This window comes from Cibotium barometz, chromosome 10 (genome assembly GCF_041138505.1).
Source record: "Cibotium barometz isolate CiBa-2024 chromosome 10, ASM4113850v1, whole genome shotgun sequence".
NCBI classification, from domain to species: domain Eukaryota; kingdom Viridiplantae; phylum Streptophyta; class Polypodiopsida; order Cyatheales; family Cibotiaceae; genus Cibotium; species Cibotium barometz.
Window position 1 is genome coordinate 34350390 of NC_141055.1, and position 23191 is coordinate 34373580.

At 42.8% G+C, this 23191-nt stretch overlaps 1 protein-coding gene across 2 annotated transcripts; it reads left to right on the forward strand.

Annotated features, from left to right (window-relative positions):
• The first annotated feature begins 1369 nt into the window (after window positions 1-1369).
• Window positions 1370-22877, forward strand: LOC147634824 (cytochrome B561, amino-terminal protein). Of its 2 annotated transcripts, none has more exons than XM_086804013.1 (6): window positions 1370-1937; window positions 2367-2422; window positions 2571-3743; window positions 4019-4204; window positions 21842-22218; window positions 22309-22877. In XM_086804013.1, the coding sequence occupies exons 1-6, from the start codon at window positions 1765-1767 to the stop codon at window positions 22459-22461; spliced, it is 2118 nt and encodes a 705-aa protein (XP_086660139.1). In that variant the 5' UTR covers window positions 1370-1764; the 3' UTR covers window positions 22462-22877. The 2 variants fall into 2 exon arrangements, with proteins under 2 accessions (XP_086660139.1, XP_086660140.1); XM_086804014.1 differs by having other exon boundaries at window positions 1374-1937; window positions 2367-2454.
• Window positions 22878-23191: the final 314 nt, after the last annotated feature.

Sequence of the window (23191 nt, forward strand, 5' to 3'; positions counted from 1 at the left end):
GGCATCAATGAGAGCTTAACATTTGTTTTTTTCCCACATAACTACCTATGCGTAAAGAACTCTTTTGCCTCTCTCATAGTTGCAGCATGTGGGGAGGCAAACTTAGTTTAGGATCATCTCTCTCTCTCTCTCTCTCTCTCTCTCACACACACACACACACACACACACACACACACAAAAAGCAGCAAGCTGTCCATGTTGACTCTCTTGCACATGCATGTCTCTCTAGCTTTTAACACTGTAGGTTGAATCAGAGACAGACCGAGTCTCTTTCTTTCTCTCTATCACAAAGGAGTGTGTGTCTTTCTTCTTTTTCAAAGCGCTTGTGTGTGTGTGTGCGTGTGCTACACGCAAAAGCTGACTATGACATGACAATGCACAAAAAGCTCTCTCTCTCTCTCTCTCTCTCTCTCTCTCTCTCTCTCTCTCTCTCTCTCTCTCGTGTCGAGGCGATGTCAAAGGTTGTGACGGTTGAAGGGGGCACTCACTGGCACGTGTTTAATTCAAAGGTCGAGGACGTTTAAAATCAATCTTAGACATTACTGAATTCTTACATTAATATAAAAAGTTAGGTAAATATGTCCCTTGTGTTCTTTTTCATTAATTAATCAATAAAGAAAGAAGAACCGAAATCACAGGTGCCTACATTAACATAAAAAGTTAGGTAACTATGGGTGCCTATTAGCTTTTTTGTCATTCATCAATTAATGCCCACTAGCGTGGGCATTAATTAATTAGTTAAAACCTTAGTTTAACTAATGTTATTACAAAGTAATTGGGTATAAGGTATACACCTCTAAGGTATACCTTAGACCCTCCCCCATCTATTGCCCCTCTCCTCGTCCCTGCGTGCAACTGCCACTGCCTCCCACCTCCCTCCCCTATTGCAATCCCTCCTCCCACCTCATTCACTATTCATGCAAACAGACATGCAAACACAGGCTCCCCCCTTCCCCATCGGGTCCCCATGCTCCTCTCTCTTTTGCATGTGCATTGCAGGTCATCTCTTACAAAGAGAGTCCACTCCCAACCTCTTGTACTCCTACGAGAGGGACCCTCTTATACACTGCAAGGAGACCCTGCTATACTCCTCTAAGGTAGGTAGAGAGAGAGAGAGAGAGAGAGAGAGAGAGAGAGAGAGAGGGAGAGGCAGAGGGAGAGGGAGGGAGGAGCGGTGATTTTTTAAATCATACCCTACACCCAAGATGGCAAATTAAAGAAAAGGGAACAAGTGTCAAAAAGCCATGTAGAATTTCACATCATTATCATGACATGAATGTACCAAATCTTGTGTGTCAAAAAGGTCTAAAACCTTAAAAAACTTAAGGTACAACAATTTCTTTTCTAAAGAACCTTAAGCATCTTGATTAATTAATTAATAGCAAAATAGACGTTGGGTGCTTTATCCTTAGAATTTGAAACGAGGAACGATGCGAGCTAGGGTTTATCTGCAAGGAGGAGGCCGCGTTTCTATTGAGCACGAGAAGCGATTTTGAAGAACCGGTTTCTTCCTGGGCCTACTTCCGGGAACCTACCGCGATGGACTGTGCTGTGTGAAGAAGTGTTAGACAGAAGACAAGATTTTCTTACCATGGCCATTTCGATGGATCAGGGTTTGTGTTTGTTGTGTGTAGGCGGGGGTTTCGTGGCTGACCTAGAAGCAATGGCGATGGACCAGTGTTTTTAAAGAAGAAGAAGCAGAAGCAAAGATAAAGGAGGCTAGGGTTTGATCCACCCTTGAACAGAGGGCAAGGGTTTCGCTCCATGGTTGTCACCCAAGCTTCCCCTCGTGCCCGCAGCAAGTTCGGCGTCTATCAAAATGCAGCCATGGCTTCGGCTCTCGCCGCTCGAAGCCTCAAGCCAAGCATGTCTTCTTTCATCGTCATCTCAATGACTGCATTCTCTTCATCTCTGTCCCTGATCAGTTTGATTTCCCAGTAAGGATCTTGATCTATTTCATTAAGAAAGTTTTTTTCAAACAAATGCTTGCCGTGGAACATAGCGTAGTCCATGTATGATTATCGTGCCTAACGGGGACGCTTTATATCACAGTAAAGTTTGCACGTACGGGGTTTGAAACTTGTGAATCTGCATGGTTGTACTGCACATGCTTTTTGAGATGTTATGTGTATGTGTAGTACAACCCTCCTCACACCTGGTTAAGTACATCAGGCACATGCCATGACATGCAGTCACGAGTCGTACATTGCTGCTTCAAACCCAGGCCTTAGCAGAAATCTCTCTCACCTTTTAAACTATGCTGGAACTTTGCACGATGTCAAACCCAGGCCTTAGCATAAGTCTCTCTCACTCAATAATGCATGTTGGAACTTGACATCGTGATAATAACCCGTTTGAGATCGCAGGGAGAAGACCTTGGTGAAAATGGTGACTGAAATGGGTGTTGCACGGAGCTTTGCTTGTAAGCTTGGCCGTCTCTTCTCTTTAGTTCTTGTAAGTTGCTTTCATTGGTTGTTGTCAGAATACATAATCTATGTGCGTGTGGGATTCTTTTTGTAACCCCTGGTTCAACAGCTGATTACTTGTAATGGACAATGCAATGGATGCAGATTTGTTTTTCAGAATCCTGCAAAGTGCAGTGGCTATTGTGTTTCTGGCAGCAATGTCAGCACTTTGTAAGGCCTTATCCCTGCATGGAAGCGCAGATACAAGGAGCTATGCTGTAGTCAAACCTGGTGAACAGAAAGCAGAGACTGTTCAGAATGCTGAAGCGTCATTCTTGACTGAGCGTCAACAGGTACTTTTGGGTGTGAGTGCTGGAAAACAGAAAACGCAGACTGCTGAGAAAGCAGACCTATTTGATTCAGCTGGAGGGGCTAGGCATCGTCCACCACGAACCCGGTCATCTGCAAGCCCTTCTGCAACTTCTCAATCAAGCTTGCTAGTTCCTGTGCACCAGTCCAGTTCTGCCAAAAGTGGTCGGGGTACAGGCAACTCTATCTCATCATGGGCTGGACTAGATCGGCGTGACTCCAATAAGGTTTCTCCTGTAGCAGGTGCCCCAGCAACTATGCAGTCTCCACCATACGCTTGTCTCACACAAAATCAGACATCTCCTGTAGATGCCCACTTGAGCCCATGGGCAAAGCATGCTTCCCCTCTTTTGAAAGAGGATATCACCAGTGAAGAGAAGTTGGAAGAGTTTCTAGCTGACGTGGAGGATAAGATGGTAGAATCAACTGTGAAGAGCCCAACGACTGTGCAGACTCTGTTGACACCCACGCCAACTCTCAGGGGAGTCAACATCACAACACCAACATCTGGATCGACGCCATCTAGTACCTCAAAAGGCACTCCTGTACGAGCATTAAGAATATCTCCAAGTCCTCAGAAGTTTGGACAATCACCGAGAAAAGGAGAGGGAGATCTTCCACCTCCAATGTCTATGGAACAGGCAGCCGAAGCCTTTCAGAAGCTGGGTGTATTTCCACAAATTGAGCAGTGGAGGGATCAAATCAGGCAATGGTTTTCAAAGGATCTTCTTAATCCCCTAGTTCTCAAAATAGATCTGAGCCATTTACAGGTCATGCAAGCTGCAGCTAACCTTGGGATCTCTATAAATGTCAGTCCAGTCGGGGGGAGTAAGCTAGACACAACTGGTCCCTCACAATCAGCAGTAGATGCCCCCGCACAAGAGTGGGTATCTGCTTTTTCTCCAGATGAAGATGCTCTACTGCACCAACTACGTGTATATCTTGTGCAGGCTCGCGATACACCCCCAGGTAAGACCTGCATATGTGTTACTCGGTCTATGGTTTGTTTGAATGCGAAGGACATTTTATGATACTGTCCGCTATCTGTATGTGCTTGTTACAAGTTAGGGAATCACATATCATAGCTTCTACCCTTTGCAGTTTCATAAGTGCCGAGGAATTTTTGGTGCACTTCACCCAGCAAGCCTTTGACTAGCAATTTATGCCATTGATTGTTATGAAAATAGTTACTAACGATCCTATGGCTAATTCATTGTTTCCTGTTATGGCACTGGTTTGTTCAGCCCCACAGCCAACTATGTTTGGCCTCCAGCAATCTCAAGCTCGGATGGTGAATCCTGCAATACAAGAATGCCTTGATGCTGTAAGTGAACATCAACGTTTGAAAGCTCTTATGAAAGGGGAATGGGCTAAAGGTTTATTGCCACAAAGTAGTGTTCGTGCCGATTACACAGTCCAACGGATTAGAGGTATGTGGTGAGAGTCTTTCTTTTTTTGAACTTTGTTGGGTTGGGAATGTAAGAAAACAAAGTGGGTGAGTGGGAAAAATTGTGGAGAGAAGAAACAAATTTAAAAGAAAATCGAAAGAGAACTTTAGGGAAATCTTGATGTTTGGAGAAGGTTTTGTGGAAAACTTTTGAAAGGTTCTGGTGAGTTGAGCACAAGCTCTAGAAGTTAGTTTGCTGTTGAGTTTACTGTCTTCGGATGTTGGCTCAGCTAGGATTCGGTTGGCATGCAGTAGCTTGCAAGACAAGATGTGCAAGTAAAGCGGTACACAGAAACACGTGTGCAGGAGGAAGAGAGAGAACTCCACAAGTTGCTTTTGCACAACTTAATGTGTTACATCTTTTATAGGAGTTATTATAATGACACCTTAACTAAAGCCCAAGATTAAATCCCAAACTTACATGTTGCATCTAATCCAATGGTCACAATAATACTATTAACACCATACTTTGTAAATCTTTTACACTTAGAACGCCACATAGTATCTAGTCCATATTATGCATGATGGAGTTGATGGTTTACTGTCTTGTGGATGACTACCATGAGGTTATAAATCACACTTTCTTATAAGGTGAATTTGGGCATGTTCCTGGATTCATCTAGGTATATATAATATCCTAGGACTTGATTCGGATTGTAGATGAGGTCGATGTTGCGTGCATGAAGTCTCTCTTTCTCACATAATGATAATGAACTTGTGTGTGCTTTGTCCTTACATGGAAAATATGATTTTTAACTATGACAATAGCACTGTGACTATTTGTGAGAATAGGTATTGCATCACTCTATTTATGCTCCATGTTTTCTCCCATATGCATTCTACCGTGGCTATCAAGATTGCTCTATACTCAGCTTCACAAAAGGATGTTGCCAAATTGGGTTGTTTCTTCATAAGCCAAGAAACAAGTGAGGTGCCAAACAAAAAACAGTTGTATCAAAATCACAGTTGTATTAAATAAAATAACCCGAGTGTGTCTTGGAGGTACATGAAAATCCGCCTCACAGCTTTTCAATGTGAAGTGCATGGGCTAGTGCATAAACTTGCTTAGTAGGGAAACACCGAAAGATATCTATGGTCTCGTGTTGCAAAGATAAATCAAGCATTAAATAGTCTTACTATAGAGAGTGGCATCCACACGATCACTTGCATTGAAACTACTAAGCTTGAGACATGTCTCAATGGGAGTCGCAATGAGTTTGCATCTTTTTACATTGAACCTCTTCAAAATCCCATTGACGTACTTTCATTGAGACATAACAATGCCATCATCTTTTGCACAAGTGCTATGCCCAAATAGTAATGCAATAACTCGAGATCCATCATCTCTAAAGTTGTTTCCAAATCAGCTTTAATTGTTGTAATTTTCTTCTCATTATTTCCTATTATAATCATGTCATGAACATAAAGTGAAATGATGACAATTTTTGAATTTTCCTTATGTAAAGAGTGCTCTTTGTTGGACTATTTTGGAAACCCTAGGTGCTTAAATATGTATGTATCTTCTGATAGCAAGTTCTAGGAGCTTGGTTTAAGCCATAGAGAGCCTTCTTGAACAAGGATACTTGTCCTTAATGCCAGATGGTTGCTGCACATAAACTTTTTATCGAAGTTCACCATTCAAAAATGCAATTTTAATATCCAACAGTCACTTGATGCATCTTTCAACCGTGATGGGCAGCCAAGGCAGCTTATCTTCTTGGCAATTGTCATTTTAGCCATGGGAACAAAGGTCTCTTTTGTTGCAACAAGTCTGGCTTTTTATACATGTCTATTGAGCCATTGGATTTATGTTCTAACCCTAAAAATCTGTATAAGTGTGGAAATAGGATACATAAACAAAAAAACGAGCTGCACAAGCATGCAATTGGCAACCCTAATAGATCCCAGAGGGGTAGAAATCCTAACAATCGTTTAGCTCTCACAACTTGCACATGATAGCAATAACAACCCACAACTAGACCATACAATAGAGTTATCAAAGCGTATTAGATATAACTCATGTGGGTGTGGTAATTTAGATTCTAGATGGGACACAAGTCTCTTATGAGGCAGATGCATCCGTCCTTAGATGCACGCGCCATGACAATCAAGGACACTTGCACAGGGCAATTAGTGTATGCATGTGTGCAATTAGGGTTAGCGTTAGGGTAGAATTGATAGTAAATTAGCATGGTGTGAAAATGGTCAGGTTTGGAGCAATTTTGAACCAATTTTGGGCTGCGTAAGCATGTGTAAATCAGTGTCACATGCACACCTTCCGACGTTGCCATGTAGACATGATTATTTCTTGCAGCTACCTAAAGGGCAACGTTAGCAGCCGTATATGGGCAATTTGAAATAGTTTTGGGAGCCTAAATGGTGCCTGGAGGTGTCAAGGACATGGACCAATGGTTGGGACACCTTTTGGGTATAGTTTGGAGGCTAAATATGACATTTTGGACATTATTATGTAAGTCAAAAAGGGAAAACCGACTTGAATATGACTTGCCATCAAGATCCCTATATAAGAGCAAGTCATGGGTCATTTGTAGGCATTCAGGGACAGAGGTTGCCTTCTGAATTGTCTCATGGAAAGACATTGCCATATGCAGAAAAGTCACATGCATCTGAGTTTCAAGTTCGAGGAGCACATGCCACCGTGCCTCATGAAACTTCTATGACGGCCCATGGAGCCCATGTCACCAGGAGGTGAAGCTTTTTGCAGTTGTTTTCTTTATTTACATTTCTTTATAAATATATATATATATATATATATATATATATTTCTTTTCTTTCTCTTTGGTTGCTGTTGTTTTCCCCCGGGATCTCTTGGAAGGGCTTGGGCCATTGCAATGTCAGAATGGGTCTGCCAGTGGGACTTTGGACCAGAGGTTGGCTAAGCCTGAGAACTGCACTGAAAGATGAATGACAGTGTCCAGGACATGGCCACTGAATGAGGGCATAGGCCGGTTTACACTAGTAAGTGGCCGCCACCGAAATGTGAATGTATCTTGAATTCTAAGCAAATTCTGAAGTGACCATAGTGGTCAAAGATGGTCAGGAGACCAGAAGGAATGCAGATGACATCATCCCTAAAATTTAGGGAACTGCTATTTTGGGCAGTGTCGGAATTGAAAAGTGTTCACGTCAGTTTGTGCGGAATGTCAAGGGGACCAAAAGCTAGCAAAGGACTGTTGTGAGAATGTGAACCAGTCAGGAGATTTTTAGCTTGGAAGATTGCATGTGGAAAAAGGCTTAAAAATGTGCCAAGTGTCAAATTTATGTGCATTTTTCACATTGGGAAGGGGGAAGCGTGGGATTTTGGGCTGAATGAGGCTCATTTGCAGCCATTATGGTGGATTGTTGCAAGTTAAGAGCTATTGTGGTGCACTCCCTTGCCCTGCAACTCATGTATTGAGGGTTGAGCTTGCTCCCCACAGCCTCTCTCTCTCTCTCTCTCTCTCTCTCTCTCTCTCTTGCAGACTATGGAACCGGTGTAGTTAGTTCCTACACCAAAGCAGGGACGGAAGAGGGTAATAACCTCTTCAATACAACGCTGTTTCAGCACTGTTCAGGTGCTGTTTTTGGGCTGTTATGTTGCCCGGTTGATGCCAAAATGCAGTAGGACTTTGCTACATAGCAGCCAGGTGTACGGGACGGGACGTATAATACGGCAAAGTATAATACGTGTATAATACGTCGTTTTTATCAAGCCAAAATAAAAAATGCCATTTTTTTAAATAATAAAAAACTTGTATATATACACACACACACACACACACACACACATATACACACACACACACACACACACACACACACACACACATATATATATATATATACATATATACATACATACACACACACACACATATACATACATACATACATACATACATACATATATATATATATATACATATATACATATATACATACATACATACTGTATGTACACACACACACACACACACACACATATACATACATACATACATACATACACACACACACACACACACACATATATATATGCGCGCGCGTGTGTGTACATACATATATGTACACACACACATGTATATATACACATGTGCATATACAAACATATGTAAATATAGACATAGGTGTTAACATGCATACATACATGAAAAACATCAAAAAAGGTTTTATATATATATATATATATACACGTGTATATACTCATATATGTACATATACATATAGGTGTTAACATGCATACATACATGAAAAGCATTAAAAAAGGTTTTTATTAATGTATGTATTAGAAAAAAAAACATTCAGCAAGATTTTGATTAATGATAAAAAACTCACATTTTTTAAATAAAAAACGTTTTTTATTTTTAAAAAACGTTTTTTACGTTTTTTTTTGAAAAAAATTGAATTTTTTTTTCCACGTTTTTTTAATCAATTGGACGTTTTTTATTATAAAAAACGTCCTGTCGCGTCCAATATATAAAAAACGCGTTTTATAGCTGCTATGCTTTGCTAAAGTCCTCCAGGACAGTACAAGGGTTAATTTGGGCTGAAAACAGAGTTGAAAACAGGTCTGAAAATTGGTCTGTGCAGAACATTACAGCAAGCTGAATTGTGATGTTTTGGACTCCATTGGGTAGTCTGATGCCTATGGAAGTGAGCCTGTCAATTGGGACTCATTCTGAGATGTTATGGAACAGTTTTAGTGCAGTTATGCTAGCAAACTCAGCTGGTGCAAGTAGAGTGCTCTGTTGCACTCGTGCTTTGTATTTTCCAACTTTTTAACAATAAAGAAATACCGCAAGGGGCGCTCTTTTTCTCACATAATGAAACACAATCTGTTATGGGTTTTCCATCCCTGATGGATCCTTAAAAAAAAGCTTCTCTGGGGTAATCTTGTACATGGTTTCCATAAACTGTCATGGAAGGCATTATATATCCTCCAATGATCTGAAAGGTCCAATCAATGACATACATGGTTGATCTTCTTAGTATCATGAAAAAAATCCATATACCATCATTCCCTTAGTTTGGCAATCCAAAGATAAAATCCATAGCAATATTCTCCCATAGATCATTCAATGGGTGCAATAATGTTGCTGGTGTTTGTCGATCAAATGTGACCTTTTGACAAACCAAACATTCTCGAATCATAAAGCTCAATGTCTTTCTCATACTAGGTCAATAAAAGGCAGCTCTCCAAAGCTTGAAGTGTAGTCAAGGTGTCTCTATGTCCCATGTAGGGAGGAGTTTGGCACTCTTCCATTACTTTGGCCTCAATTTCTTGTGGTGTACATCTCTTGGGTTTGCATCATAAGAAAACCCTTCTTGGTGACATAAGAAGTCACCAAATCTCTATTCTGCAATATGTTCCAACACATGTTTGAAATCCTCTTTGGTAGCATAAAGATCCTTCATCAAAGTGAAGTCCATATGGTAATCTAAGGAAACTGCATGGCTCAAGGGGCTTCGAGAAAATGCATATGCTTCCTTGTAGTCTTTGACATTCGTAGGCCATAGCATGGCCTTCTTGGTTCAAGATTGCTCCAATGCAATCTCATCATGTTCAACCACAAAAAGATCTAGAATAACCAATGCTGATCCTTTGCTAGCATAAAGTCTCAATGCTTCAAAAGAGTTTTGTTTCAGCTTTGGTTCATAAAGATTCCACAGCTTTATATGTCGAAACATGCAATGGGCTAAGCACCACTGCAAACCACTCGTCGAACTTCCTGGCATGATGTCAATCTGGTGATCTTCTGATCTCTTTGGCTTCTTGCTTTGGTTTGATAGGACAATTTGCAACCATATGTCCGTTGTTTCCACATTGAAAACACTTCCCTTATTTGGCATATTCTTCATTTTTCTCGTGGGACAATCTTCTTCGAAAGAGTGGGGGTTTGTCTTCACTCCCATCCTGAAGTCCTGGATCGGCCTGATAGTTGTTCCCTTCATTAGGCCCTTGGTTTTCCTCTTCTCTCTACATGGCTCAGTCACCCCAAGAAAGTTTCTTCAAAAGAAATCCTGCTCTGATACCACTATAAGCCCAGCGGGGCATGCCGTGAGTGACAGACTCAACTACGTGTCCAAGAGATAGAGATATAGAGAGAGAGGGGAGAGATAGAAGGGAATAGGGATCTTGCACAGTACACATTGAGCGGGGAATAGGCCTCGCCCCCTTTCAGGAATTTATTCACGAACAATTCATGGGCACATTGGCCAAGATTAATACAATCAATGAATACAAAACAAACAGATATGCCGATGTAGGATATCCAAGTCGATGTTGATGTCAAGGCACGAGATCTCTGATGTCGAGCATACCATGGGAATGATCCACAAATATCTCTCATTGGGCTAGTACCAGATCCAATATCTAGATCCAAGTCCAAGTCCAAATTCAAGTCCAAGTCCAAATCCAAATCCAATGAATCCAAGTCCAAATTCAAATCCAAGTCTAAATACAAGTTCTAGTTCCAATCCAAGTCCTAGTCCTAGTCCTAGCCCAAGCCCAAGCCCAAGCCCAAGCCCAAGCCCAAGCCCAAGCCCAAATCCAATGAATCCAAGTCCAAATTCAAATCCAAGTCTAAATACAAGTTCTAGTTCCAATCCAAGTCCTAGTCCTAGTCCTAGCCCAAGCCCAAGCCCAAGCCCAAGCCCAAGCCCAAGCCCAAGCCCCAGCCCCAGCCCCAGCCCCAGCCCCAGCCCCAGCCCAGCCCCAGCCCCAAGCCCAAGCCCTCCAAGTTCCAAGTTCAAGTCCAAGTTCTAAATCAACTCGCTCATCTCGTGATTAATGTCCATAACTCCTATAGCCTTGTCGATGAAGAAAACCTTGGAAAAGCTTTTTCTAGCAAGAAAACTGATGTAAAACTTGTTTTAATGGTTTTCGAGCAATAAAAACCTCCAAAAAGTATATTTTAGGGTTTTTGAAATTTCAATCCATACATGTCTGTAACTCGCGGCGGGTGCCCGCGGGACTAGGGCCTTTGACACACTTGTTGATACCATCAATGCATATTAAAACATTTAAACATGGCCACAGCCTTAACACATATCCATCATCACTTTGCATAAAACATAAAGCTGGACAAAACATCCACAAATGCTGAAAATGGATCTTGCACATGTGACACCACATAGAGGCTGGAATGGACCGACCTCCCCCTTGGAGTATTTTATTACCCAAGGAGAATAATATCATGTACAAGCTTTGAGGGCCTTACTCTCCCCACAGGAGATGCCGGATTATCCATATACAAATGCCATAATACAGCCCAACACAAGGCAACTAAGCCGGAACATAGGCTGTAGAAATGTCGAGCCAACAACATAATCCATATACTTCCGTGTGGGTACTGATTCTTCCCCAAAAACCACGGGTCTTCATGCAATAGAGCTGGAACAGCAAGTACAACTCTCCATTCAGCCGGAACAGCAGGTACTTTGGCTGGTACAGCCGGTATAGTGGTTGGTATAGTAGGTACAATGGGTGGTACAGTCGGTACGATGGCTGGTACAATACGTACAAGTACAAATGTTGGTACAACATGTATAGTGACTAGTACAGCAGGTACAATGGTTGGTACAACAAGTACAGAAGTTGGTACAGTTGGTACAATGGGTGGTACAGCAAGTACAGAAGCTGGTACAGTCGGTACAAGGATTGGTACAACAGGTACAATGGCTATAAATCATAATAAATGATCAAATACCCTTGCCTTCAGTATTTCTTGGCAATGGAAGCCTCCAAAACAGTCCCCAACAGTCGGTATTCTTCATGGGCAGCCTTCAAGAGAGAGAGAAAGAGAGTAGCTATCATTAGGGCAGCCTGTAACGATGGTAGAGGCTAGTGTGCAGCAAGAGAGCCTCCATTAATGAAGAGAGAGGGCTCCAATTTATAGATTTGGTCCTCCCATGAGCTAAAATGGCAAGAGAAGGCTACAATGACAAGTGGAGAGCCACACAATAGCTGAAGTGACAAGTGTGAGGCCACTTGTCTCACTTTGATCCATTTTCTAACAAGTGTCAGGCCACTTGTCTCACTTTGGTCCACTTTCTTGCCACATGTCCCAATCTAAGAGATGGGTCCTTCCATAATCTTTACCTCTAAAAATATCCCAACTGGTAGACATTCTGTCATAGGCACTTTGCCAACTCTTGGTATCTGCTCAATTCCAGATGTAATGACGCGAACAGAATTTCCATTGGAGTTGGGCCAAAAATAGCAACTCTCCTAAATTTTAGGAGTGTGGTCCTTTGTATTCTAGGATAATCTCCCATTCCCGAAGCTTGTACTTTCCAAATATTTAGATATCCTGGAGTCCACCAGACCCCTTTCATACTGGGAAATGTCCAGGTTGGTGACAATGTCCGTATAGATTTGTACAGCTCCGTTCATGCGTTTGTATCGCCCATGCGTATGCCCATTCAAGTCTAGGGTTGATCGTACATTTGAGAAGCAAGTTGGAGAAGGTGTTGATGGCGATGAAGAAACTCTCCATGATCATATTGATGCCCACACACACTCCACAATCTTCAATGATCTTGTTCATGGTACTACAAGAGAAGTCCAATCCTTTTATACTTGTAAGAGACCTTGCTTTTTGCCAAAAAGCCTTCATGCTTTTGCTTTGCCTTTTTATGCTTTACTTTTCTTTTTTTGCCTTTGCTTTTGCTCTTTATAAAATATTACTCACTTTTGTCAAAGTTCTTTAACTTTGCTTTTCTAACTTCAAGGCCTTGCTTTTTGGCCTTGGAGTTGCTTTTTGGAAAAGCGGCTTTTAGCTTTTTGGTCTGGCTTAGTCTCCTCTTTCCCATGGGGCCCTTGGCTCGCGGTCAACTCTGTTTGACTTTTTGCTTTTTCTTGCTTTATGACCAAGAATGGTGCTTTTTCATAATCAAACCTTATGGATCCTGTCCCCATTTCTTCTTCCACCTGTCTAGTGTCCGGGCATGGGTTTCAACTTTCATCATGTGAAATAGAGCTAGGAGGGCCAAATAGTTACAGGTTCAAGTCTTTTTATACCTTGGGGAAGCCTTGCCTTTTGCTAAAAAGCTTGCCTTTGCATTTGCTTTTGCTCTTTCCTTTTTAATTTCTTGTAGATGGCTGTGATGATCAAAATATCCAGCAAGACAGCATTGGGTCTTATTGGATGCATAGTTCCTAACATTCGCTTGTAACATATGTGTTTGAAACTCGTGTTTCATACGTGCTTTAAAAAAAAATGTTTTTCTAAGGTTTTACGTTTTTTAAAAGTTGCTTCGGTTTTTTTAATTGAAAATTGGTCCACGCTTGCTTCGCATTTATGTAACTTGTAACTTGTAACTTGTAACTTTGTAATTTTTTATAATGGAACTTGGAGAGCTTGAGTTTACAATGTATATTTGTATCTATTTGTCTAAATCTCGTCCTTTCTATGAGGTATTATATTGGTCATGTATGTTACTCGGCCTGGGCCTGAAACATACTCGAAACATTCTTACATACCCGAATGCGTATGCGTTTGCTAAACGTATATTATGAACTATGCCTGGATGACCTCCATGTGCGCACCTTCTGCCATGTGGAGCATTAACTTTACTAGATATGGGACGAAAACTGTAGGCATATGCTCACTTATGGTAGTGCTATGTGTGAACAGGGCTTAACCAAGGGCACTTTTTTCCATGTGGTTTTTCCCCTTGGACATCAAGTGTGAAAGGACACTCTTTAACATATAATATTTAGTACTTCTATATTATATGGATGTGGCACACATGCAAGGGTTGACTTGCATTTTGTGGATACCACACTTTTGGCTCTCTCTCTCTCTCTCTCTCTCTCTTTCTCTCTCTCTCTCTCTCTCTCTCTCTCTCTCTCTCATTTCTGTGTGTGAGCTTCTCTACCCTGCACCTAACCCTAATGTGCAGGTTTGTGTGTGAGTGTGTGAGTCCAACACCCAACAATTGGTATCAGAGCTGGGAGCTGGGAGCTGGCCCTGGATTTCTGCCTGCGAATTTCCGTCGACACACTCTGGATTTCCGTCGCTTGCGATTTTTCGTCGTCGTCGGACTGTCTGATTCCGTTCGTTGATTCCGTCGCTGCTCCACCGTCCGGCCACTAGAAACCGACAGCACTAGTGGGGAGCCCGCCGCTCAGCTCGCGGGCGGCGCCTCCCTCTGCAGCCGGCGGCGACAGCGCCTCCGCCCGTCAGCGCTCTGTTCCAGCCGTCCAGGGCCGCGCCGTCACAGCTCCGTCCCCACAGCCGCAGTCGTCCTCTGGTAGCCGTTCTGGCCCACGTCCTTCGGTCGGTGCTTCATTCCGGCTGGCAGCAGCCGCGCCGTCCCGCTGCTCCGAGCTCCGACCGTGACGCCCGATGGCTGTCGTCGACGCGACACCATTCGCTGCTTCGTTACAGTAGTCGTTGCCTCCGTCTGCTCTGAGCGCCCGTCTCTGACTGGCCCGACACTTGCCTCATCAGCTCTGTGCGCTCCAGCTCCATCTCCCCGTCGATGACCCTGCGCTACGACGCCGCCTGGCCGTCTGCTCGCCCTGCGCCTACCACCTCCGCCTGCTCTATGCCCTGTGCTCCTCCACGACAACTGCGCTTGGCTGCTGGCCCGTCAACATCTGCACACCTGGCTGCCACGTACATGCCCCTGTCTGTAGCTCCGTGTGCTTCTCCTCGTTGAGTCTCCAGCTCCGCCGGCTCTCAGCGACAGGCTGTTCGCCTGTGTGCTCCCCACATAACACCTGCTTCACACGTGCTGCCCCCAAAGGTATTCTTTGTGCACATTTTCTTCCAAATACAAATACAAAATTCGTAGACACTTCTGTGCAGGTCAGATTCAAAGGAAGATTGCAGGTGCAATTTGGGGGATTTCTCAATTTCAGGACAAATTGAAAAAATTGGGCATGTTGCTTTGATTGCAATTTGGGGGTTTTCAAAATTGAGGTCAAAATCAGCAAATTGAACCTCTTTCAGTTGCAGAAATTTGGGGCTTTTGTGAAAATTGGCCAATTAGATGCACATTGAAGCGATAGGAGTGCATAAAAATTAGGGATTTTCAGATTGGAGCATGTAATTGGGCATTACAGCTGTGATTTGTCGCATGTGTATACACATTGTGTGTAATTGGACAATTTGGTACAGGTTTACACTTGCTTTGATTTGCAGGCATACATTTGCACAGGACATTTGGTTGCTTGGCAGTGCACATACGTGCTTGGTTTGCTTGCAGGTATATTTTGTTGATATGGCACAGAATGCTACAGATGTATTTGGTGTGCTCACCCAGGAGGACAAGCTGGATGGATCTAACTACTCCCTCTGGAGTTTCATGATCTGTAATTTGTTGGTAGCCAAAGGGCTTTGGGGCATCGTGTGTGGAGATGATACACGCCCACTTACCATACAGCCAGCCACACCTCAAAGGGGAGGTGCTCAAAGAGCTCCTGATGTAGAACCTGCTCCCACACAAGAGCAGAAGAGATGGGACTCTAGAGATGCACATGCCATGTCATTGATAGCCCTTTCAGTGAAAAGGACTATTATTCCGTACATTCGTTCTTGCAAGACATCGAAGCTTGCATGGGACACATTGGAAGCAATGTATCAGGTACGCAACGAGGCAAGAGTTGCCTACTTGAAGAGGCAATTGGAGCTTCTTTCTATGGATGAGGGTGACTCCATGGCAGATCATCTCACCAAAGTGAAAGATTTGCAGGGACAATTGCTCAACATTGATGAGGTTATCCCAGACAGATAGATGGTTACCAACACTCTTCATTCTTTACCGCCTTCCTTCTTGGGCTTTCACACACCTCTCAACCTCTCAATGAGAGGAGGTGGTGATCCCGTCACTCGTGGGTTTACTCTTGCAAGAAGAGCAAACAAGAGCAAACTTATCGAGCAACCGTGGTGGAGACAAGCCATTTACAGCAAAGGATAAAGGTAAAGCAAAGAGCTTTAGGCATGGGGGACAACAGTCTAGCAAGGCTGGTCATGGACAGCCCTCTTCTGGTGGTGAAAAGTCTAACAAAGGGGATGCAAACAAGCCCAAAAAGAAGGGTAAATGTCACTACTGCCATAAGCTTGGACACTACATCAATGAATGTAGGAAGCGGATTGCAAAAGAGAAAAGGAAAGAAGCAGGCAATGCAGTAGCAGACTCTTTTGATGACAAAACACAGCAATCAGCTAATGTAATCCAAGAAGAGTACACTTTTTTAGTCACATGCACTAGTGGCACACCAAGTGCTTCAGACACTAATATGTCTTGCATTGCATCTGACAGATAGAATGCATCATGGTATTTTGATAGTGGTGTGCTTCGAGCCACATCACTTCATGCAAAGATGTATTTCAGCTCTTGGTTTATGCTTCAAATGGCCGCACTGTATCATGTGCAGATCATACCACATATCCAGTAAAGGGAATTGGTAATGTCATACGTATTGCAGCCAAAGGTGCCAATATATGTATGAAAAATGTATTGTATGTTCCAGGGATAAAGAAAAATCTGCTCTCCGTCTCAGCCATAAACGACCAAGGTTTAAAGGTTGAATTTGAAGATGGGAAGTGTTTGGTAAAAGACCCATGAAAGGGTTATGAAATAGTCACTTCTGGAACACGATACAAAGGCTTGTATAAGCTGGACAGCTATGACAAGCGTACTTATGATGCAAATACAGTGGCTGCCCACACTCTTGCTATGCATGATGCAGAGCTATGGCATGCTCGTTTTTGGCATGTAAATTTTTAGAGTTTGATGCTGTCGCAGAAGCATCATATGGTTGATAATATGCCGCCTCTTGAGTCTCCACCAAGACATGTATGTGAGGGGTGTATTTTGGGAAAGATGCAACGAAAACCATTCCCCAAAGATGGAGCTGTTAGAGCTGAAAGTAAATTACAGCTCATACATAGTGATGTATGTGGTCCAATGCGGACACCATCCATAGGGGGGCATCTTTACTTCGTCACATTCATTGATGACTACTCCAGGTTTGCTTGGGCTTACCCCTTGAAAGCGAAAGCAGATGTGTTTACATGCTTTCGACACTTTGTAGCAATGGCTGAAAATATGTGTGGATGTAAAGTCCAAACACTCCGCTCAGATAGAGGTGGAGAATACATGTCAAATGCATTCAAGGATTATATGCTTCAAAAGGGCATCAAACACCAATGTACTGTGCCTTATACACCGCAGCAGAATGGTGTAGCTGAAAGGAAAAATAGATCTCTCATGGAGATGGCAAGATGCATGGTGAAAGCACAAAAGTTGCCTCACAAATTTTGGATGGAAGCTATAATGTGTGCAACTCATGTGTTGAACAAGTGTCCAACAAAAGCTTTGAAAACCATAACACCATTTGAGGCTTGGTATAGCCGAAAGCCAACAGTGGATTATATGCATACATTTGGGTGTTTGGCATATGCACATGTGCCAAAACAACTCCGAACAAAGCTAGATGACAAAGCAATTAAATGCATTTTTGTGGGCTACAGCAATGAAAGCAAAGGATACCGTCTTTATAATCCAACTACACGAAGGATTTTTGTCAGTAGAGATGTGGTATTTGCTAAAAATTCAGAACAGCCCATGTGCAGCTTGTATAAAAGCAATGATACAGGCATACAGGACATGTTTGATGGACTTTTACCCATTGCAATTAGGGGGATTCAGATCAGCCAGCCCCAACACAACAAAATCCTCATGTAGAACATGTGGAACAGCCAGCCATTCAGCCCCCTTCTATGGAAGAAGTGGAAGATCTTGTCAGGGAAGAGCAAACAGCCATAGACACAACCAAGTCAGTGCCAAGATGGTTGCTGAAAACTTTGCAAGAAAGCAAACTTGCAGCTCCACTCACAGGTAGAACAAGGGCTAGCTCCAGCCATGCTTTGAATATACATCGTGGGGAGTCTGCATTAGCAATGGGTGGTCTCTTTGATTCAGAAGAGCCTTCTTCTTACGAAGAAGCACATGAGAATGAGCATTGGTTGCAAGCTATGCAAGCTGAAATTTCTTCTATCATGAAGAACAATACATGGGATCTTGTGGAATTGCCTAAAGGCAAGCATGTCATTGGAACAAAGTGGGTGTACAAAGTCAAAAGAAAGTCTGATGGTACTGTTGACAGGTACAAAGCAAGACTTGTGGCTAAAGGCTACTCCCAGAAAAAGGGAATAGATTATGAAGAGACTTTTGCTCCTACTTTGAGAATCACCACAATAAGATCAGTGATTGCATTGGCTGCCCATAAAGGATGGAAAGTGCATCAATTGGACATCAAAACTGCATTCTTAAATGGGGATTTACAGGAGGAAGTATATGTAAATCAGCCCATTGGTTTTGTAGTTCTTGGTGACGAACATAAAGTATGCAGGTTGCACAAAGCATTGTATGGGTTAAAGCAAGCTCCAAGAGCTTGGTTTGATAAGATACATGCTCATCTAACCAGCCAGGGTTATGAGAATAGTCCAGCTGAAAGCACATTGTATGTGAAGAAAACCGATGCCGATATTCTCATAGTCATCTTGTATGTAGATGACATGCTCATTACAGGTACTAGCAAAGCACAAATTTCAGATTTCAAAGCTGATTTGAAAGCTGAATTTGATATGTCAGATTTGGGGCCTTTACACTACTATCTCGGCATACAGTTTATGCATACAAATGATGGCATTATTATGCAGCAAACTAAGTACATAAAAAGTTTAGTAAAAAGGTTTCACATGGATGAATGTAAGCCCATTTCTACTCCGGTAGAACCAGGTGTACGGCTTACTATGCATGATATTGGAGAGCCTTTTGAGGCTGGCATTTACAGCCAGGCAGTGGGATGCCTCATTTACTTGTGTAACACGAGGCCAGACATATCTTTTGGGGTGTCTTTGTTGAGCAAATTCATGCACAGCCCAGGCACAAAGGATTGGCAAGCAGTCAAACGCATTTTTCGTTATCTTAAGGGTACTCTGGTTTGTTCTATCCCGGGGGGGGGGGGGGGGGGGTGCAGCTTGCAGCTTTATCCATACAGTGATTCAGATTGGGCTAGTGATTATGATACCAGGCAATCCACCAGTGCGAATTGTTTTTTTCTTGGCAGTTCATGCATATCTTGGTTGAGTAAAAAGCGACCCACTGTTGCCACATCTACTTGTGAAGCTGAGTACAGGGCAGTCTTCACAGCTATAGTAGATTGTGTATGGTTGAGGAGACTATTGGCTGATCTTCGTGAGTGTCAGCAGACACCCACCACCATTCTCACTGATAGCCAGAGTGCTATGGCCGTGGCACGAAATCCAGTATTTCATGCACGTACCAAGCACATTGAGATTCATTATCACTATGTCGGAGAGAGGCTACATGCAGGGGAGATCAGTTTATCTTATTGCCCTACACAGGATAATGTTGCAGATCTATTTACAAAGGCTTTACCTCGAGAAAAGTTTGAAGCTTTCCGCAAAGCTTTGGGCTTACTCTCATACAGAGAGTGATCTGCTACCTTGTACAGGTTCACACTTCCACTACAGGGGGGATTTGTAGGCATATGCTCACTTCTGGTAGTGCTATGTGTGAACAGGGCTTAACCAAGGGCACTTTTTCCCATGTGGTTTTTCCCCTTGGACATCAAGTGTGAAAGGACACTCTAACATATAATATTTTGTACTTCTATATTATATGGATGTGGCACACATGCAAGGGTTGACTTGCATTTTGTGGATACCACACTTTTGGCTCTCTCTCTCTCTCTCTCTCTCTCTCTCTCTCTCATTTCTGTGTGTGAGTCTCTACCCTGCACCTAACCCTAATGTGCAAGTTTTTCCAAGTGTGAAAGGACACTCTAACATATAATATTTTGTACTTCTATATTATATGGATGTGGCACACATGCAAGAGTTGACTTGCATTTTGTGGATACCACACTTTTGGCTCTCTCTCTCTCTCTCATTTCTGTGTGTGAGCTTCTCTACCTTGCACCTAACCCTAATGTGCAGGTTTGTGTGTGTGTGTGTGTGTGTTAGTCCAACACCCAACAGAAACTTACAAGGCTGAAAGTACTTCTCATTGTGCTTTGTGTGGATACAAAACTTAAACCCGAGGTCCGTGGTTGTGTAGGTGAATTGATAAAAGAGTCGGGCACTTGAGTGGGGACCCGAGTTTGATTCTTAGTTTCCACACTCGGCCGAGGGACACCTTTTTGCTTTGTGTGGGCTTGGACCCTCCTTGTTCCCTGCAGGTTGAGCGTGGAGTGGAGCCTATCGTTGGCTCAATAGCAAGATCTCTACATGGAAGCGAGAACCTGAAACCTGAGCTTTCTATCCCCCCTGTCAGATTTGGTCACCTGCGCTAGCCAGAATCTGTATGCTTGAGGAGGGCGACCTGATTTGCTGCATTTTTTGGACAGTTTTGGGCCTCTCTAGGGTGCTGGTGGAGATGTGATATGCTGCTTCAGGGCTGGATTGGTAATGAGGCCTGGGGGGTTTGTTTATAGGCCTTAACACCCACCCACGCACCCCCCCTCTCCCCTTCTCAAGGCAAATGCATGCAACAGTTACTCCCATTTGTTGGTGCTATTCATTTAAGATCACTTGATGAACATTTTGGTGCAAAACGGCATTAAGACTTCCCTACTCACTAAATCACAAATCTGAATAAAAAGGTTGCACAGGATATCAAGTCTTAGAACAGGGTTGCTTTGTGTGTAGTCTGTTACTTCTGGTCTTCAATCTTTGTGGTAATGTCAACTTTGTAATCCAATCTCATGTTGATTAGAACCATAGTTACAAGGTGTTTCATGAAACGCGTTGCATAAACGTTTCTTTCAAATCCCAGACGTTTCAAAACGTTTCATACAAAACAAGGGGGTTACAAGCTCCAAAATTTATATATAAGTTTATAATATGTAAAAAATATGTTGCCTGCCCTACAAAACAATATTAAACATGCATCATTTACACATTAAAACATGTTTTCAAGTTAAAACTAAAGAATCTGGGTTAAAAACGCTTAAACCATACGGTTCCCAGGTGGACACAAATGAAACGCATTTAATTCGTATGAAATGTTTCGTTTCATTCAAACTGAATGAAACACGTTTCACTGCAACTATGATTAGAACAAAATATGGAGTCCTGTGGTTCTTTCCTAACTTCTAGCTCATTCAACAGCAACTATGAAGTTATCAGTCTCCCATTGATGGTCAAGGATTTGATACCATGTTGACAGCATGAGATAAACCGCACTGGTGGTGTACTAATGAAGGCTGTCCTTTTGCCATGTTCAAGACTTCCCTTTTTAGAGTCCATGCTGTTCCTGGCCTATGTGGTGGGAACAAGATATCTCTGTTGGCCTTATTGCGTAACCATGATTGTGCAGGGTCAATTATGGATGATTTTGCTGGCGGTTCAGAATTGGGTCAATTCATGGGCTTTTGTTCACAATTTGGTCAATTCATGGCAAACAGTTTATGTTAGAGAGCTTAGCCAAGGCAGGTGCAAGATAAGAGCTCTGATAGATGGTCTCTGGCTTCCATATTTTCAAAATATGGACCACCAGAACTTGGGGGGGAAGAGAGAGAGAGAGAGAGAGAGAGAGAGAAAGAGAGAGAGAATAACAAGCTCTTTGTTGCTACCAGAACTTGCAGAAGGGACGTGTGTCAAGAAGTATGAATATCTGGCAACTGGTGAACTGTATGACAAGATTGCTAAGAGATGGACTCTAGAGCTACCTACTGATTCCCATCTACTAATTTATCTTTTCTGTGCTTTGCTAGAGCATCCAAACTGGATGCTTCACATTGACCCGGCTTCACAGCCAAGCATACAGTCTGCCAACAATCCTCTCTTTGTTGCTAATCTGCCTCACAAAGAAAGATGTCCAGAGAAGTATGTGGTAGTTTTGTCAGCTGCCCCAGGTTTCTTGCATTCAGGGGCTTGTGTACTTGCAGTTGGGAAACAAAACCCTCCTGTATTTGCACTGTACTGGGACAAAAAACTTCAGTTCTCACTCCAGGTGTGCAGGCAGCAGCTCTAGCTGTGTTTTATGGTGAAAGGATTGAGTGCGGTTTCTTGCACTAACTAAGTTTTCTTTGAAATATTTCAGGGAAGAACTGCACTCTGGGATGCAACCCTGCTGATGTGCCATAGAATTAAAGCAGCTCATGGCGGTGTTGTGCAAGGAATCAACCTGGGGTCTTCAGCTTTCAACCTTTTGTCTGTTTTTGAGATGCCACAGGGGGATGATGCTGAACAGTGAATGCCACATTCAATGAGCAGTGGGTTTTCAAAAACCGTAAGCACCTTGTGCAGGCTGGAGCAAGCAAGTAAACCTGCATGTGTTGTCCAAGTCTAGGCATTAAAGGAATCTGTAAACTGGTCATTTAACTGGTATAGAGAGTTGTGCATGCGAGCTCAAGCTGTTTAGGTTGAAAAGCAGCAAGGTTCAGCACTTAAAAAGTAGTTTTGTTGGACTTGTCTGAACGTCCAAAAAACTTCTTGTTTTATTTTTAGATTTTGCTGGTCATTGTAGACTTGTGAGCTGGTCAACCACAATGAGGTTTTCTAGACTTCAGCCACCTTAAGTGTTAAGATTTTGAATTGAAACTGTTAAAAGTTCAAATTTTCAGTGAATATGTATCTCACCTTCAAACATGAAAGAGATGTGGGTTGATCAACATCTAGTGAATTGCAGCCAATCATATGCTTGTCATGATTGTTACGAACTCCTGATCCGTGGGCCTCACGACACCGCCGGGATGTTGGTCACTGCCATCCTGGCTGGAGTCTATGTTTTGAAGAGTGAGGTTGTATGGCCACTTCCACTTCTGGTAGCGGCTCACTGATTAGGTTGTCCAGTAGCTTTTCACTCTTGGAATCAGCTCCTCCCATTGTGTACATGCTAATGTGTGTTCTGCAGGACTGCTGGATCTCTAGAAAAGGGTTCCCAGTAGCTTTCACTTTTGGAATCAGCTCCTTTCTTTGTGTGT